At 36.4% G+C, this 19,613-nt stretch overlaps 1 protein-coding gene across 1 annotated transcript; it reads left to right on the forward strand.

The window, feature by feature from the left end:
* The first annotated feature begins 1,894 nt into the window (after window positions 1-1,894).
* On the forward strand, window positions 1,895-19,310 carry LOC115990108 (probable LRR receptor-like serine/threonine-protein kinase At4g29180). The gene is made up of 5 exons (XM_031113970.1): window positions 1,895-2,048; window positions 12,320-12,869; window positions 14,375-14,587; window positions 18,666-18,719; window positions 19,172-19,310. The coding sequence occupies exons 1-5, from the start codon at window positions 1,922-1,924 to the stop codon at window positions 19,308-19,310; spliced, it is 1,083 nt and encodes a 360-aa protein (XP_030969830.1). The 5' UTR covers window positions 1,895-1,921.
* Window positions 19,311-19,613: the final 303 nt, after the last annotated feature.

Below are 19,613 nucleotides of genomic sequence, written 5' to 3' on the forward strand. Positions count from 1 at the left end.
ACACTTTTCAGTTTTTAAATAATATTATATGTATTTTCATATACTTTTTTAACAATACGTATTTTTAAAACATACAAATAAAGTACCAAATGCCCCTAAAAACTGAGACTTGTTATTTCTGAACAATAATTATCTGGTTTGGTAAAGTTTTAAATGTACCCTACTTCCAAGATATGATTGTCTTTTAGTGAATCTGAAAATTATTATTTTATTTTATTTTTTTGGATGGTGTGATGGACTGATGGGTTATGTATCTATTTGTCTATTGAAGTACATTGGATATAGAGTGCAGGCATGAAGTTTTCATTATGAGACTTGTTATTTCCGAACAATAAGGGGGTGTTTGGTGAGTATTTCTAAACAATAATTTTCAATTTTTAAACAACATTTTACGTATTTTTACATACTTTTTCACCCACACATATTTTCATAAAAGTTTTTAAACAATAATTTTTAATTTTTAAATACATGTACCAAACGAACCCCAATTATCTAGTTTGGTAAAGTTTTGAATGGCTCAAACTTCCAAGATATAATTGTTTTTTTATTGAATCTGAAAATTATTATTATTATTTTTTTTTTGAATGGTGTGATGGACTGATAGGTTATTATTTATTAGTATCTATTTGCCTATTGAAGTACATTGGATATAAAGTGTAGGCGTGAAGTTTTCTTTACCACAGCGAGGGAATTAATTTATTATAATAATAAGTATGAAAAAAATTATACGGTATATATTTTTTAATTTTTAAAAAAAATCTGAAATGGTACGTTAAAATTGGCCGATACTAAAATATTTTATTTCGTTAGACAAACTAGAAACGGAGTAAATAACATTGATTCAAAGTCTAAACCTGCACAAACAAAAATTAATTTAATACATGGTCCAGTAATTTAGTATTATTATAATACAAATAAGTTGATATAATCTACATTAAATTATTAATTATTATAATAATTTATAATAAGGGTAAAGTGAGAAACCGTGTTCATACCAAATAAAAGTGAGAAACCGTTTTAAGTAATAACTGTAGGCTGCACTGTACAGTCTGTGCAGTGCAAATGTGACTCATGTGAGCAGGCCCGCAGGGCCTGTACTTGGCTAAGTTTTAAAGCAAAAAAGGTGTCTTAAGAAGAAAAAGGTCCTAGCAAAAAAACGTGTCCCATGATGGGACTCCCATCAATGAAATAAACTAAAAAATATATATATTTTATCGCTAGGCACTTTTTTCCGAAATTATCGCGCCGTTTGGATTGCGCTGGAACATGCTTCTGCGTCTGCGTCCCTTTTTTTTTTTTTTTTTTTTTTTACGCGTTTTGTTGAAAGGTAGGATACAATTATTACTGTAGCAATATTGTCATATAGCTTAATAGTACTGTTTATAAGACCTACAACTATTTTATTTAGAAAAAAATATATTAGAAATGGTTTTACAGTACTATTCAAATATTTAAAAATTATTTTTTTACTATATTTTCAGTTTTTAGTTTTTAATTTTCAGTTTCAATAATAATAAGTTCAATCCAAACAGATCTTATATATTTAGGTTTTATTTTAGTAACATCTGAAATTTGTATGAGGTGTAATTTTTGTAAGAGGATTTTTTTTTTTTTTTAATGAGAATTTTTGTAAGAGTTTTTTTTGGTGGTAGAGTGTTGTTTTCCGTTAGCTTGTTTCAGGTGTGTAACTTGTATTTCAACTTTGGAAGAGGAAGGGAAGGAGAAATGAGTGAAGGGTAGTTTAGTCTTTTTAATTTGTCGGATGCTTTTCTCTTGTCCCCCATAAAGGTCAATGCTGTCTTGTGAAAAAGCAAACCAAAACAAATAAAATATTCTCTTATATGTAGAGTTAACGTGTGCCCCGGATCCTTATAACTTTGGTACTAATCTTCCATACGAGTGAGTACTGAGTCGGCACAATATGCCGAGAAAGACCAGCATGGATGGTGCACTAGAATCGATTTTTGTTCTGAGAGCATGGCTTGTCGTTTTTGTGGTGATTGGTATTCTTGGCAACTGGAAACTAGCTAAAGGAGATAATAATCCTGGTATGTTTAGCCATGAATTAATACTCAACTCGGTCACCCAATTTTGTTTTCTCTTGCTTTTTTTTACTTTTCGTTTATTTTTCTCTTTTCCCCACTTACCTTTCTTAATGACTAGTTTTTGTACTTTGCTTGGTTGGAATAATTTGTTGCCTCAGCAAATGTAGAGGCAGAAATTTTCGGAATCACAATACAATAGAATTTTGTTATTTTATTTTATTTTAATAGATATGATATGATTTTAACATTTGACATCTGCTTGACTGCTCTATGCATATATCAGATTAAGACACAAATTTATTTTAATATAGGTGTAAGGACACGATTCGTAACGACCCATAATAATATTGGGTTCGCACGTAAAAAGGCCCAAACAATATCATTTATAGAGCGTGGGTTTGAAAGGCTAGGCCTTGGTTACAAGACAGTGGATTTTTCGTGGTGTTCATACATAGTTAAATCGTGTTCGCTCTAGGAGTTTTTATCCAGGAGGCGGGCTGGGAGGCTCTGGTTTTTGGCCATTTTTCCTAGCCCCTTTCTTGGTGCATTAACCTTCACATTATATAGCCCTTCTTGGTTGATCTTAGCCCTCCACTTGTTGATCAGGCAGGTCCCTACTTCTGTACTCGTCTCATCAGCTGCTTCACCCAGCTTTTTGTTAGTTACGCTAATCGAAACTACACTATTCAGGAGTCTTTTCCCATTAATACGGTCAGTACGTTTGCGGGCGTATTTAATGCGGAGGATACGCTGAGCTTTCTCTTGAAGTCTTGGGAAGCCGAGGACAAGGAGATCCTTGGCTGTGAGTACGGGCAATTCGGACTTTCGCTGCTTGTCCTCGGCATATCCCATCCTCGGCACGGGCACTGGGCCATAATGGGAAGTGGGCCAGGTTGTGAGCTCTATGGCCCCACAATAGGTATGATTGAACTAAGGTCTCTAGTGTGTATATATATATATTTTGAGAATCATCAAAAAAATATTTTACAAGTTGGGTTAATTGGAACTCGCATGTATAAGTACTAACTTAATATCACATATTTACCTATATATATACTCATAGATATGATTATGACTCTATTTTTCTTTTCCATATTAAACAAACAAAAAAAAAAATCTATTTTTCTTTAATTATACATAAACGTACTCTTTACAATATTCATTTCTAATTGGAAAAAATTTCTATACCATTCAGTCATTCACTGTGTTTGGCCACCATAACTGTCAAACGAAATTAATTTATGACAATAATATGTAAGTATGTTATTGAGGTTTATATAATTTCCAGTTCCACAACTAATAATTTAATACCTTGTACGGAATATGGCACTTTTTCTTTCTTTCATCAATTTTTTTTTTTTTGGAAAATAAATCTATTCATTATGATAATTTAAAAAAATTCACTAACCAGTTTACAAAAATGTTTAAAATTTATTTTTTGGGGGGCCACCAAAAAAACTGAACTTCCCCATCTCAAAATAAAAATTTAGAATAAAATGAAATTTCTATATACATTAAGAAACAAAAATTATTTTATAAATAAGAATAAAACTCTTGAGAAATTTTAGAGACAATACAAATATGTAATGCAAATTAATTTTATTAGTATAACAATTAAGTCTTTGAAATTCTTAATATTGTATGTTGATTTTCATTGATTATTTTTTATAACATAAATGTATAAAATGAAATCCAATTGAAATTTATAATTTATAAAATTCTGAAAAAACAAATTGAATCAAGAAAATTGATGTGGTGTTAGTTTACATAAAGGATCAAAATTTTTGCTATACCTTTAATCAAACACATACAAACTGTTGTATATGTGTATCTATAATTAAATGCATATATGTTTTATATATATATATATATATATATATATATATTACAGAATCACTCCCAAACTAAAATTTATAGGTGAACTCCTGGTTGCCGTGCATTTTGTTTTTGAAGTTTCTTTAATTTTTGGTCAAAACAAGTGGAACATAAACTAAAATAAAAATACGAATGCAAAAATAATTTTAATGTATGTTTCAATAAAACGGGTGACCCCAAAAAAATTCCACAAAATCTAAATAATGTTTGAATGTTTCGAAACATATTTTACTTTGTCACACTCTTTATTTTTATTAGTACTCTTGTTTAGGTTTCTTAGACGACTGTTTCTAAATTAAAATATATATATATATATATATATATATATATATATTTCTTAGATGACTTCAAAGACCAAGTATTGCCCTTTTTTTTTCTTTTTTTTTATGTTGATAAAAAACCAAGTGTTGCCTATTGTAATAATCTATATACATATTAATAGGCAAAACTGAGAGAAAATTTAATTTAGAGTCTAATATAAATAAATTATCAAAACCCAGTAAAAAAAAAAAAAAAAAAAAACTCATGTGAATATCCAAAAGAAATAAAATAAATAAAATAAAAAAATAAAAAAGAGTATAATTTGAATATATATATGTAAGGACTCAATTTGTAACGACCCCAAATTGGTTTATTAGGTTCGAACGTTAAAGGCCAAACAATAAATTTGTAGAGAGTGGGCTGAAAGGCTAGGTCTTGGTCACCGGACAGTGGTTAGTCATGGTGTTCATGATGGACGCACAGAGGTGAACTAAGTTTGTCCATGGACCTTGTCCATTGAGTTTAATGTTCTTATTATTCCTTTCACTTTTTGGGTACAATTGTTTCAGCCTCTTTTTTGGCGCATGAATCCTTACATTATATAGCCCTTCTTAGTTGATCCTGACCTTCCATCTGTCGATTAGGCAGGTAACTACTCGAGTGCCTGTCCTATCAGCCGCCTCCCCCTACTTTCTGTTAGTTGCAATAACCGAAGCCACACTATTAAGTGGTCTTTTCCCATCAATGTGGCTAGGACGTTTGTTGGCGCATTCAATACGGAGGTGACGTCTTTTCCTTGAACCACTCCCATACTGTACCCCCGTGCGAGTCCCATTCTACTCGCCTTTTCTTCTGGGAGTGCTTTGGAGGCTGCCTTTGATGAATGTGTCGTTCTTTCCTTTTAGGCCTCGGGATGTCGAGGGCAGGGTCATCCTCGACTGCACCTCTTGGCCATTTGGACTTTCGCTGCTTGTCCTCGGCAACTACTCTCCTCAGCGCAGGCCTTGGACTCTAATGGAAAGTGAGCCGGGACAACAAATTCTTTGGCCTCACAATAGCCCATCAAAATCCTGTTGTCTGGATCCTCAGACGAAGAGGAGGGTTTTGATGACATCAGGCCTCTGTTAAAACTTGTCAATCCTTGTCATCTATCAAATCCAGAGACTTTTCGTTTGCCCGAGACACGTTCTTGGAGCCTTGGAAGGTGAAATGTGTTTTCATTAAATGCGGGCGGCTCTGTGCTTCCCATGTTCAACGACGCGATGGTAATCTAATGGTGGAAATTTCCTTACCTTTATGGGCGGAAAAATTCGTGCAGTTACTTTCGATGGAAGGTATAAATAATTTCTAGAACTGATTTGTTTCTTCACTTTCGCACTTAAGAGTTCTAGCGCACATATCCTGAGTTCAATCAAACTTTCATCCAAATTCAAGTCTATCTCCAGCATAAAAAGCCTGTCCGAGGAACCTTTCCTCCTTTTTGTAAGTTTTCTGCTCTCATTAACTTATGCTTTTTCTCTTCTGGGTTCATTTTTCTCTTGTTCCTCTTCGTCTCTCGTCATCCTCTAAGTCTGTTTAGTAGTTCCTAGAGATAGTTAAATTAAAAAAGTTGGTTGAGACTGAAGAGGTGATGGAAAAATTCATCGCCGACTATAGGATACCCCCCAACGTAAGTTTGAGGCACTACAAAGAGGGGGAGTGGCATCTTAAGAGAAGGACGGGTGAGATGGTAATTCCCTTTCTCGCCTTCATAGAGGGGGTTATGAGAATCTCCAGTGCGCTGCTAATATGTTTAGGATTCTGAGTTGTGTGGATGCCTTAAACGAAAAAATGGGGCTAAGACTAACCCATCAAGACGTAAATTGGTGCTACAATCTCCAAAATTTGAGGGGCAAATCCTACTATATGAAGACGAGAGACGATAGGGTTCGGTTAATCCAGTGCCTTCCTAAGTCTAACAAAGGGTTGAACAAGGACTTTTTTATTGTATCTAGGGAGTGGCACGATGACCTTCTTTGTCCAATTGTGGAGGGAGAACCAGGTGGGGTGTAGAGAGTAGGAGGGGGCCAATCTTTTGTGCCGTCTTAATTTTGTGTAGGTCGGTTACTAACCATGTACATGCCCCTTTAGGTATGTCCGAGGAAGGATTTGGGGTATTTCACCAAGCTGACCCATTCGCGGATCCTTTTGGTGATCTGGGTGACCCTGACTTGTCCGAAACAGAACTGTTGTCAGTGGGAACATCCTCTCGAGCCGAGATGGGTCTTAAGAGAAAGCCCCCGACCAGCTTATTCGATCTCATTGAGGGTCAGCCGGGGAAGGGTGCACAGGGAAAGCTGCAATCCAGTGTTCCAACTCCTCCACCCCAGCCCCAGCCTGTCTAGACTAGGTCTTCCTCTTCCAAGTCGTAGCCACAATCTCCCTGCCCCAAACTTCCTGCTCCTCTTCAATCAGCACTGCCTCCTCGGCCTGAGTCCACCAACCCAAAGAGAAAGAGGAGTCCCAAAGGTAAGGAACCAATGGATGAGGGGAAATCCCAATCCTCTCAGGAGGGGGACGAAGCCCCGTGAGCTAAAAAACAGTTAAAGATCGGGCATTAAGGCCAGGGGAAAGGGATTGATGCCCAATGCACGCCGAGTGCTTGGCTTCCCGCCCCAATGCTCCACGAGGAGCCATTGCTGGAAGACGTATCCATGAGGAACCTTGGAGACGGCAAAGGCGGTTATGTGGCCGATGCGCTAGAGAGGGCCCTGCTGCTTTCTACTGATATGGGAAAGTTGAAGAATATGAGAATGCAGGAGGTTGCCCTCAGCGTGAAAAGGTACCTGGGTATGGTAAGGCTCCTCAAACCTATAACTCCGTCGATTCTTGCTCCTAGATTCTCGTTCATAATGTGTTTGTCTCAATTGGTAGGCTATCCAGGCTATCTATAGGATGAAGGAAGAAGTTAAGGAGTAGAGTAAGACCGCAGAGCTTAAGCGCAATAAACGTATAGATGCTGTGCGAACCCTCAAAAATTCTGAGTTTGACCTCGCGAAGGCTAGAGAGGACTTAAAGGAGGCAACCAGAGCCAGGGATAATGCTGAGGCAGGTTTGACTGGTGCCCAAAAACAGGCCAAGGAACAGACGAGGCACCTACTTGCTGCCGAGGAGCAATTGGAGATTGCCAAGGAGCATATCAATGATTTAAAGAAGAAACTAATCGAGGCAGAAAATGCTATGGGTGTGGCAGAATTTGCTAGGGACGAAATCGTAAGGGCTAAGACAGAGGCTGATTTTGCCAAAACTGAGGTCGAAACTATCAAGGACAAGGCCGAGGAGGAGGCTTATGATGCAGGGGTGGCTAAAACCCAGACCCTCCTTAAAGCTCAAATCCTTGGTGTATGCAGGCTATACTGCTCCCAGGTTTGGGACGAGGCCCTCAAACGAGTTGGGGTGGAGGTTTCGTCCGACTTGTGGAAGGCGGAAAGTGTATTTTATCCTCCAGCCATCTGTGAGACCGCCTCCACCAGCTCCGAGACTATGAGCATTCCACAGGAGGCTGAGGCTGCTCAGTCAGAAGCTGCTCAGATCATTGTCATTCCTAGCGAGTCGACTGAGGGAGGAGAGCCTTATGAGGCGACAGAAGCACCTGGAGGTCTGAATCCTGAAATGCCTCAAAAGGTTGCCAAGTCTATAGTCAGTGCTCAGATCTTTGGTGCCGAGGAGCTAGCCATCTTTGTTCAGCCCTTTTAGGCCATTCCCCTTGCTGATGTCCCCAAGGGTACTGAGGCTAATCCTGCTCAGCCTTCCCAGGAAGGGGACGTCACCTAGGGCCCTGAGGCTAATCCTGCTCAGCCTTCCTAGGAAGGGGATGTCTCCCAGGATCTCGAGGCTAATCCTACTCGGCCTTCCCAAGATGTGGCCAAAACGAAATTGAAGAAGTAGAAGCCCTGGCCAACTTTTGTATTTGTTTCTAGTTTTACTGTTAATTAGTTTCTCTTTTGTTTTGAGGACCTTAGAGTTTGCTTGTAATTAAACTCTTTGACCACATGTATGAAATTCTTTTCTTCCTTTTTCCTTTAAATTACATGTTTGTTGCCCTTGCCGATATTTACTATTGTTGCGAATCTCATGGTTTTTGAACTAGTTATCTTAACATGTATGAATGGTTATGCATATGACACATTTGGGATCATGTCTCGAAATTCTAACTTACCCGCGCCCACGGGGCATTGAACTTGTATCTGAACATACTTTTGGGGAACCAAAGGCGTTACCCGAGGTGCCGTGTGTGTTGTTAGGCCGGGCCTGGCACTTAGATTTTCTTGGAGTATCTAGTTTCGCCATAGGTTTGAGTCCGAGGACCATGCAGCTTTTTTGTTAAAGTAGTTAGTTTCCCCATAGGTTTGAGTCCGAAGACCATGCAAGACCATGATTCTGTCCAAAACTTATAGTTTTTCTTTAAGCAGTTGGTTTTCCCATAGGTTTGAGCCCGAGGACCATGCAAGACCTTGGTTCTATCCAAAATTTAGATTTTCTGTTGAAGTAGTTGGTTTCCCCATTGGTTTGAGTTCGAGGACCATGCAAGACCTTGGTTCTATCCAAAACTTATAGTTTTTCTTTAGTAGTTGGTTTCCCCATAGGTTTGAGTCCGAGGATCATGCAAGACCTTAATTTTGTTCAAAACTTAGATTTTCTTAAAGTAGTTGGTTTCCCCATAGGTTGGAGTCCGAGGACTATACAAGACCTTGGTTCTATCCAAAACTAATAGTTTTTCTTTAAGTAGTTGGTTTCCTCATAGGTTTGAATCCGAGGACTATGCAAGACCTTGGTTCTATCCAAAACTTATAGTTTTTCTCAAAGTAGTTGGTTTCCCCATAGGTTTGAGTCCGAGGACCATATAAGATCTTAGTTCTGTCCAAAACTTATAGTTTCTTAAAGTAGTTGATTTCCTCATAGGTTTGAGTCCGAGAACCATACAAGACCTTGGTTCTGTCTAAAACTTATAGTTTTTCTCAAAGTAGTTGGTTTCCCCATAAGTTTGAGTCCGAGGACCATATAAAATCTTAGTTCTGTCCAAAACTTATAGTTTCTTAAAGTAGTTGGTTTCCCCATAGGTTTGAGTTTGAGGACCATGCAAGACCTTGGTTCTGTCCAAAACTTATAGTTTCTTAAAATAGTTAGTTTCCCCATAAGTTTGAGTCCAAGGACCATACAAGACCTTGATTATGTCCAAAACTTATAGTTTTTCTCAAAGTAGTTGGTTTCTCCATAGGTTTGAGTCCAAGGACCATACAAGACCTTGGTTTTGTCCAAAACTTATAGTTTTTCTCAAAGTAGTTGGTTTCCCTATAAGTTTGAGTCCGAGGACCATGCAAGACCTTGGTTCTGTCCAAAACTTAGATTTTCTGTTAAAGTAGTTGGTTTCCCCATAGGTTTGAGTCCGAGGACCACGCAAGACCTAGGTTCTTTCCAAAACTTATAATTTTTCTCAAAGTAGTTGGTTTCCCCATAAGTTTGAGTCTGAGGACTATACAAGACCTTGGTTCTGTCCAAAAATTTCTTTTTGGTGGTTCCTCAGGGATTAGCCCCTTGATGAAGATGTAGGGCACTGACTTGATGTTGGAAGCCCCTAGAACTGCCCATGCCACTGACGCTTTGAAGCGTAGCCCCTAGTGAAACTTTATATTAGGGCAACAACAGCGGGCTGCTGGAAATGATGGAGGGGCTTTCGCAGACCCTTGTTTGACAGGGGCTTGATCCTATCACTACCTATGCCAACGCATAAGCCTTCCCACAGACGGCACCAATTGTAAGGACTCAATTTGTAACGATCCCAAATTGGTTTATTGGGTTCAAACGTTAAAGGCCCAAACAATAAATTTGTAGAGAGTGGGCTGAAAGGTTAGACCTTGGTCACCGGACAGTGGTTAGTCATGGTGTTCATGGTGGACGCACAGAGGTGAACTAAATTTGTCTATGGACCTTGTCCATTGAGCTTAATATTCTTATTATTTCTTTCACTTTTTGGGTACAATTGTTTCAGCCTCTTTTTTGGCGCATGAATCCTTACATTATATAGCCCTTCTTAGTTGATCCTGACCTTCTATCTGTCGATCAGGCAAGTAACTACTTGAGTGTCTGTCTCATCAGCCTCCTCTCCCCACTTTCTGTTAGTTGTAATAACCGAAGCCACACTATTAAGGGGTCTTTTCCCATCAATGTGGCTAGGATGTTTGTTGGCGCATTCAATGCAAAGGTGACATCTTTTTCTTGAACCACTCCTACACTGTACCCATGTGCGAGTCCCATTCTACTCGCCTTTTCTTCTGGGAGCGCTTTGGAGGCTGCCTTTAATGATGTATCATTCTTCCCTTTTAGGCCTCGGGATGTCGAGGGCAGGGTCATCCTCGGCTGCACCTCTTGGCCATTTGGACTTTCACTACTTGTCTTCAGCAACTACTCTCCTCGGCGTGGGCCTTGGGCCCTAATGGAAAGTGGGTCAGGACCACAAATTCTCTGGCCGCACAATATATGTGTGTAATTGTAATTTTTTTTAATTGATGACTTATACACTAGTTTATGTAACAACCAAAGGTGCATGTCAGGTGCGGGTAACGCAAATAACCAAGCAATACTAAGGCTATGTTCATTTCAATATACAACATTTCCGATGGATGAAAACCTTTTTAAGAAAAATATTTTGTTTACAGTATTTGGTTGCTTTGCTGAAAATATATGCTCCAAAATTTTTTCAATCATTTCATTTGTTTGTAAAATAAAATATAACAAATTCCTATTTTTACATTGAAATTATTAAAAAAATGACAATTTTTGCACATGAATATAAAATTAATTCACCATACAAACATTTAATATAGTATATTCTTTCAATAATAATAATAATAAACTCATATATAAAAAGCTATAAAAAAAATCAATTACTTAAAACCTATTGCTAAAAAAAAAAAAAAAAAAACTAGATTTCAGTTAAACTACCACATAATTTCTAGATTTAAATTTATTATTATTATTTTTTTTAACTAATAAGTTATCTAAAGGAAGACAAGTTGTTTCCAAAAAGCTCGAAAAGTATTTGTTTACTAGCCCTTAGGGCCTCAAGTTAAACTGAATTCTACTAGGTTTTTCCACATTGACTGTATATCTCTCTCTCTCTCTCTCTCTCTCTCTCTCTCTCTCTCTCTGCATAAAATTTCCTGAATTTATAGGCATAGATTAAGGCAACACAAGATTATTTGGACAAAGAAACTAATATATGCTTCCAGTCAGACATTTATAGAGAGAGTAATCCTGTAGCATATTCTTTAGCTAGATATGCTAGGCATGTTTCTCATGATGTAGTCTAGATTGAGGACTCTCCTTTGGCCTTGGAATCTTTGTATTTTGAATTTATGAGGAACTTTTAATCCTTACTACTACTCCCAAAATTCTTATTATGCGGCAGATAAGTAATTGGAGGAGCTTCACAAGGAATAAGGAACTGTTAAACCATACATCGCAGGGTACTAACTTTTTCTTTCTTTTTTAATGGAGGGTCATGGGAACTTGAACAGCCAAATAATAACACTCACAAATGCATGTATGGTTTTAATGGAAGAAATGCACATCTTTACACAGTTACTGTAGCAAGTGTATAAATATACACATCTTTACACGTTTTTAGAAACACTGATGTGGAGTATTTTTGAAATAAAATGTGTAAAAATAATGTCTTTTTCTATTATACAAGATTTTGCATCCACATCAATGGATGCTCTTAGCTGTAGTCCCTAGTTTGAAAATGAATTTCATTTAAACTTAAACAAAATTCCTAATACTTGGGAAGAGTGCATTGGATTAGAAATGATATCATTAGGGTTTTTGTACAACTTTTTATATTTTTTATAAAAGTAATATAAAAACCTTTTTAAAATGATTCATTTGAGACACTTGTTAATTGAATCAATAATTTTAAAACTATGATAAAATTTTAAATTAAGAAAAAGGAAAGCAAATTTCCAAAAAATTCGGAAGTGACCAAAGGGTGGGTGCTTAATCTGGCCCACTTTATATTTTTTATTATTATTGTTATTATTTTGAATTTCAAACTCAAATTCTTCTTGATATATTTCTCCTTTTTGGCATAAAATATGCAGGATTCATAAGCATTGATTGCGGGGCAGATAGCGATTATGTGGATGAAAGCACTGGTATATTTTACAAGTCAGATACAAGTTTTATAGATACCGGGACAAATAACAATATATCCGCTGAGTACTACAATTCACAACCTGTTTATGCACGGCAAACGAGTACCCTGAGAAGCTTTCCGCAAGGAACAAAGAATTGTTACACCTTGAAACCTAAACAAGGCAAAAACAGCAATTATCTCATCAGGGCTTTCTTTCAATATGGAAATTACGACAGCAAGAATCAAATTCCGAAATTCGACGTATATGTTGGGATAAATTATTGGTTGTCAGTGGTATTAAATGGTTCATCTTACCTATCATACCCAGATTTCATCCATGTTCCCTCTTCTGACACCATATTGGTCTGTCTGATAAACACGGGGTCTGGAATACCCTTCATTTCCGCCTTGGAAATACGTCCATTGAGCAAGTCCATGTATCCGATTGACTCCGGAGCACAATATAATTCATGGCGATATGACTTGGGTACCTTAAGTGATGGAGAATTTGTCAGGTAAATCAGCTACATATTTTATTTTTAGCTATAATTTTGTTTCGTGAGCATTAGTAACAGATTACCAAAAGTAACTATTTAAATGTATAATCAAAACAAGATTTAAAAAAAACACCCAAAACCTACTCGCATCAACTTAATTATTTTCCTTCAAAGATGGGTTTTAGCTACAGTTACTCCCTATATTTAGGAGAAAAAATTTAACAGATGCATTAATTTAGAAAATATTTTTGAAAAATTTGTATGGGAAAAGAAAAAAAGTAACTAAGGATATATTTGGTAATTGCTTTTTCTTCTTATTTTCTGTTTTCAAAAATAATTTTTTATTTTTGAGACTAAAAAACTTGATTAGCAAGTCAAAATGGACAGAAAACAAAATCTATTTTCAAAACTCAATTTCTGAAGGAAACTAAAAGCATGCAAAATGCTGTTTTCAGTCTCTAATTTTCAAAAGTCAATGAAAACACACATTTGATTTGATGAATCTGTCTCATATAATGAGTTAATATTAGCATTCAAATCCTAGTAACAACACAATAGCGTTCAAAAAACTTTTTTCTTTTTTTAATTTCAACTAACCAAACATGTTTTTAGTTTAAAAAATACAAGAAAATTGTTTTTCTTTATATTTCTATAAACAAGTTTTTGAAAATGGAAAACAAAAACTGTTACCAAATATAACATAATTTTTTTTTACAATTTTTTATATTTTCCACAAAAATGATATTAAAACTTTCCTAAAATAGTTCATTAGGGCACCTATTAATCGAACCTTATTTAGGAAGTATTATTTATTCCCTAAATATATGTTTATTATTTGTGTATTTTGATAACTATAAAGTTAGTGTTTTAAAGAGTGAAAGGAATAATAAAAAATTAATGAATAAATAATATTTAAATAAAATAAGATTTGAAATAAGGAATTTGATCAATATGGGTGAAAACTGAAAAGAAAAAAAATCATTAATTAAAACAGGAAAAATAGGCTCTTATCCTAAAATATGAAAATTTTTAATTAACTTGCTATACCAATGCTTTATAGGTCCAATTTGAATAAGCTATATAGCTTTTTATTTTCTGTTTTTTTATTAAAAGAAAAAGTTAATGAATGCTTTAAGGGCATAGGTTTAAAAAATATATTTAGAAACTTTTTATGAGAAAAAAAAAATTAATTAATTTTTTTTGACAGCTTCTTAAATTTTTCTTGAAAGTGATGTCAAAATTTTCTTAAAACGATTTATTAAGAATTGTTCTAAGAGCACATGTTAACAAATCATTGCACACCGATTGTGCGATGTCACTCTACAAGTATGAGTGTTTGTGAGATGTGGGGAGCAAGAGTCAGGATTCAATTCTCCAGAAGAGAGCTTTACACACATATACATTTAGATTAGACTAAATTTGTAAAAAAAAAAAAAAAAAACACACATGTTAACAAGATTTTTTTTCTAATCATATACTTATGTCCTGGAAATTGTAATGTGACTGAGATTTTTCTGTCCAAGGTACAAGGAAGATGTTTATGATCGCCTCTGGTATAGTTATGGTACACTTAATTATAGCTCGGTGCGAATCAATAACTCCTCAGTTTTTGACGTGCACGACAGCAATGATGGTTATAAACTACCAGTACAGGTGTTACGAACCGCAGTCCAAGCCAGTGGAGCTTACAATAATACCTTGAGTTATCCCTTTTCTGGAATCTCTAATAGTAGAAGGTATGTTTGCTTTCACTTCGCTGAAATTGCTGAACTTACGCAAGGCAAGAAAAGAGAATTCATTATTTCTGTGAATCGGGGGGACTATACCTCTAAACCGATAACTCTTGAATACTTAACGCCTTTGTCCATATGTCCAAATCGAACATTCGAATCGCCGTTTCATTTTTCTATTGATGCAACAATGGAGTCCGACCTTCCTCCTATCCTAAACGCGTTTGAGCTTTACAGAGTAGCTCCTCTCCCGCATAAACCAACTGACCACGGAGACGGTATGTGCTTTTATCTATTTATTTATTTTTCTCAACCAAATACTGCTGTTATATAATATTGTTTTGAGCTAGACAGAACAACAATTGAGGCATTGAGGGCTACATAACATGAGCGGACAAATGATTTAGTGTTTGTTGTTAAATCTTCTACTGATAGCAATAAGATTGTAGCCGGTGAATTAAAAAAAAAAAAAGAAAAACTTTTATTGCTTAGAATTTAGGAGAAAATACTATTTTGATCTTTATATTTTGGGTCGCTGTCTATTTGGTTTCTATATTTTAATAATAATTAATTTAATTCTTATTATTTTAACTTTGTGGGGCCCAAATGATTTACGGGCCAGGCCCATCCACCTGGGGAAAATCCGAAGGCCCAAGCCGAGGAGGGCTATGGCCCAAGCTCGACAAAATAGCCTGTGGATATCGCCGAGGACGGCTCAGTCCTTGGCAGACCCAAAGTTCCCCCCCTTTTGAGGGAAGGGTAAAAACGGTATAGGACCGAAACCAGGACGAAAGATCTAAAATATCCAGGGAAAGCTGCTCTTACTGCCATTCAATGCTCTGAACCTGACAGAGCCGCAGTCTTTGGCTTTTACAACCACCCCCAACGACTTTGAATATGGGCTGATGGGACAAGTATCAATTTTGGAAAGGTTAACCCTATACGTGGACGAAGGACAATGAACGCAGGCGAATATAAAAGGAAAAAGAGGTAACCTAAAAGGGGGGTTGGGAAAAATGGCCAAAAACCAGAGCCTCCCAGCCCACCTCCAGGAGAAAGACTCCAGGGGTGTAGGAAAACTTAAGTTCGTACGAACACCGCGAAAAACCCACCGCCTATCGATCAAGGCCTAGCCTTCCAAACCCACGCTCTACAAATGATATTGTTAGGGGCCTTTTCACGCGCGAACCCGACACTGTTACGGTCCGCCACGAATCGCGTCCTTACAAACTTACAGTCAATTTGGTCATTTTTGATAACTTACTAACAAAAAATATCTATATAGCACATAGCAAACACAACTAACATACTTAAGCTTACGGGCTAATAGAATAATAATCATTAAAAATTTGTTGCATCAGCATTTAAAATGAAAAAAAAAAAACAAAATTTTTTATTTTTGGGTAGAAACATTCACAACTTTTCTTGCAATTTCTTACGCTTCTTAGCAACCAAACACAAAAACATAAAAATCAAATGTACACAAAATCCAACCTCACACAAAATCCAACCCTTGAAAACTCTAAATACCAAACCCATGGATATCTACGATTAACCCCAAAACCTCATTTCCCAAACCCTAACAGCCAAAAGAAACCCAATCCCTAAACCCATATAGAACCCGAAATAAGAATTGAAAAATAAAAAGAAGGCGGCTACCAACTTTGGTGGCATCAATTACTGCCATCTGTGGCCTCTTTACGCGTGGTGTTTACCCTTCGTGGAAACCAAGAGATGAGAGGCAGAGAATCCAAGAGAGCAGAGAGAAGAACCATTGCAATGGTGACTCGTACCATGGCCTAGTGGTTGTGGGTTGTGTTCGGCCATGGAAGTGGGTTGGGGTTGTGGGCAATTGTTTAGAATTGGGTCCAAATCTAAGTTTCTCTTAGTTGATGGGTCCATATTTGGTTTCGTTTTAATTGTTGGGTCCAACTCTACGATGGAGCTGAAAATCCTGATATCAACCTATGTTGCGAATGTCTTAGCTGCTAGAACCTCTATCATGGATGTGCATGCTACCAAACCGATCGATTGAGCCTTCTTTGGAGGGAAGTTGCTTCTCTCTACAATATTCTCACTGCGAGGAACACAAGGCCCAAGCTCCTCTAACTTCACTTGGATGCATTTAAAAAATTAACGATAATTAGATGCATATTAGATCTATGCATAAGTTGAATTACATAAGATGTGTATATGACGTGGTAACAATAATTAGATGCATAACATTTCTTGAAGTTACAAAAGGCGTAGTTTGAACCCAACTATCTACATAATATATATAAACAAAAATGATTCACATACCATTGCCTAAGAGAAGCATTGTAAAACAACCTAATTGTAAATATATATATATATATATATATATATATATATATATACACAACTACTTAAATTGACCAAGGATTTTAAAAAAATCATGCAATTCAAAGAAACGAGAATAAAAAAACATTTTTGACTCAAAATCTAAAAGGAAACAAAAAAAATAAATAAAAAATTTGTAAACAGAGAGAAGAGAGAGAACATGTGTAAATGTTGTGTTTCTGAAGTTGAGCGAACTAGTTCAAAACCAGTAGAAGTAAAAATCGCATCTCTGGAGGTAAAGATCAGAAGCCCTTTCTCCAAATTAAGAGCAACTAATTAACCTATAGACCAAATAAACCTATGGTTGTACAGTATAATAAACTAAGAATACCTTATATCTAAGGGTGTGCATGAATTTCCTAAAAGAACATAGATTTGTGTCGTCCAAAGAATCAAGGAGGCCTATGCTTCAGGCACCTTGATGTCGCGGAAGCTTGAAGAAAACATACATGATGTTATCTTTAACAAAGTAGGAATTAAAATGTTAGTTTTTGGTAGTAAACTGTAAATCCACAAGATGACAGATCTAGAATCCACCAAAGAAAAAATAGACTAAGTAATAAACTAAATTGACTTTGCATGCTACAATACATTTAAATAGTAAAAAGATAACTTAGGGTGGCTAGAAAACCTAAGGTGGCTTGGAAAACCAAGGGCAACTAGGAAAGCCCCTAGAAAAGCCTTGATGATGCGAAATGCGAAAAATCACCAAGTTGAGGACATCGTCTCACTGGATAGACGATCAAGCAGTGGGTCGTGTCTCTGGTCCAAGCCTGTAAGAAAACTTGAGAAAGAAGTGTAATGCATCGGTGTGATGTTTGCCAAAAACACTCCGATGCTTAAGTTAGAAACGAAGGGAATGATGTGGAGAGAAACATGACTTGGAGCAATTTTTGAGTGAGTATTTGTGTGTACCTTTGGATTATGTTGTCCCATTCTTTTATAGTTGTTTTCCTGTCTTTATGGATAATGAATTCTGGCATTTATGGGCAACGACTAGTGTGTCATGAATGGGAGCTCTGAAGTACACAATGCACTCATTACCATTGCTTTGTCCATTATTTTTTATCATCAACGCATGCAATAAATGTGTAACGCTTGTTTGGATCGTCATAGACACGGAATGACGATTCCGTGTTATTTTCGACTCATCATGCCTAATTCGCACTAATCACGAGATTAAGTGGCAAAATACTGAATTTTACCAAAAATGGCAAAATTAAATTAAATGAAGTTCATAATTTACGGACCTTAAAGGTTGTTCTAAAACAAGCGGGACCCTATTCGCAAAAGTTATTAAAGGAACAAATATTATTAAAAATAGCAAAATCACTTGCGCCTTTCCATGAAGGCTATTGTTGTTTGTTTTATATCAATCCCCCCTCCCCCACTTGGAAAGAACTTAACCTTGAGTTTTCACTATTTGGCTCATCACGACAATAGTACTCATATAGGTTAGCAACATTGAGGAAGAAGAAATATTCATGTTTAATGGAATGCCAACCACATAAGCATTGTTGTTGATCTTCTTAGTAATTTGAAATGGCCCATACTTCTTTTCCTTTAATTTGTTTTAGGTACCAATAGGAAATCTCTCCTTTCGAAGGTAGACCAACATTAATTTTTGACATTGAAGATCTTCTCACGTCTCTTCTTATCTGCAACTTCCTTGTACTTGGCATTAGAAACTTTAAGTTTTTGCCTCACCTCTTTTTGTGCGTAGCTTGAATACGGTCAACTATATTTTCTACAGCTTGACTCACTCCGGGAAGCTCAGGTAAAGGTACCAAGTCCAAAGCGTGTTTTGGGGGCATGCAGTAGATGATGGCTAATGAAGATTTACTAGTGCTTCTACTAACCGTATTATTATAGGCTGTAAGTTCTGTGTTTTGTAACCCCCTTTAGATGACATATCGGCATATCAGTTCCTTCTCGTAAAGGTGGAGTGTGCGGAATCTCCCTAAAAGCGGTTTTAGACTTAAAGCCAGTGGGAGCTTGAGAGTATATGGAGCTTCTTAAAAAAAGGTGAAAGAGTTGCCACTTGATTATAGGTCCAGGAACCAAAACATGACTCCATGAAAGTAAATTTAAAAATTAACAATAATTAGATGCATATTAGATCTATGCATAAGTTGAATTACATAAGATGTGTATATGTTGTAGTAACGATAAGTAGATGCTTCCCTTGGGCATTTATCTTATATTGTGAAATATGCAATTTTTCCTCAGAAGTATTTACAAGTTTTGTAAGAAGTTGGCTACAAGATCACATTGTGTTCTTCATTCCTCTTCGATAACATTTGGAGAATTAGAAATTAAACGATCTTTGCACATTACAGACCTGACCCCAGAAAAGATGCAGATGTAATCAATATATAGATCATTTTCTGAACATGCTTTAGTCCGATCCTCTCAGATTGCAAGGCCAACCTTGAAATGGACTCCTACCCAAACTAGTTAGATTAAAATCAAACGAGTTATGTGATGTTATTTTTGCTCATTCAAATCTCTTCACTCCCTCGGATCCGACCCTTGGAGAATCCCAAGCTGCTCTTCAAGCCATCAAGCTAGCAGTTTTTCACAATAATTCCTATGTTCTTTTCGATCAAGGGATATTCCAACGGGTTTATTGAAGCTCTGCAGTATGTTCACTCAACCCCTCCCTGATTCG

Source organism: Quercus lobata, chromosome 5 (assembly GCF_001633185.2).
Source record: "Quercus lobata isolate SW786 chromosome 5, ValleyOak3.0 Primary Assembly, whole genome shotgun sequence".
Classification (NCBI taxonomy): domain Eukaryota; kingdom Viridiplantae; phylum Streptophyta; class Magnoliopsida; order Fagales; family Fagaceae; genus Quercus; species Quercus lobata.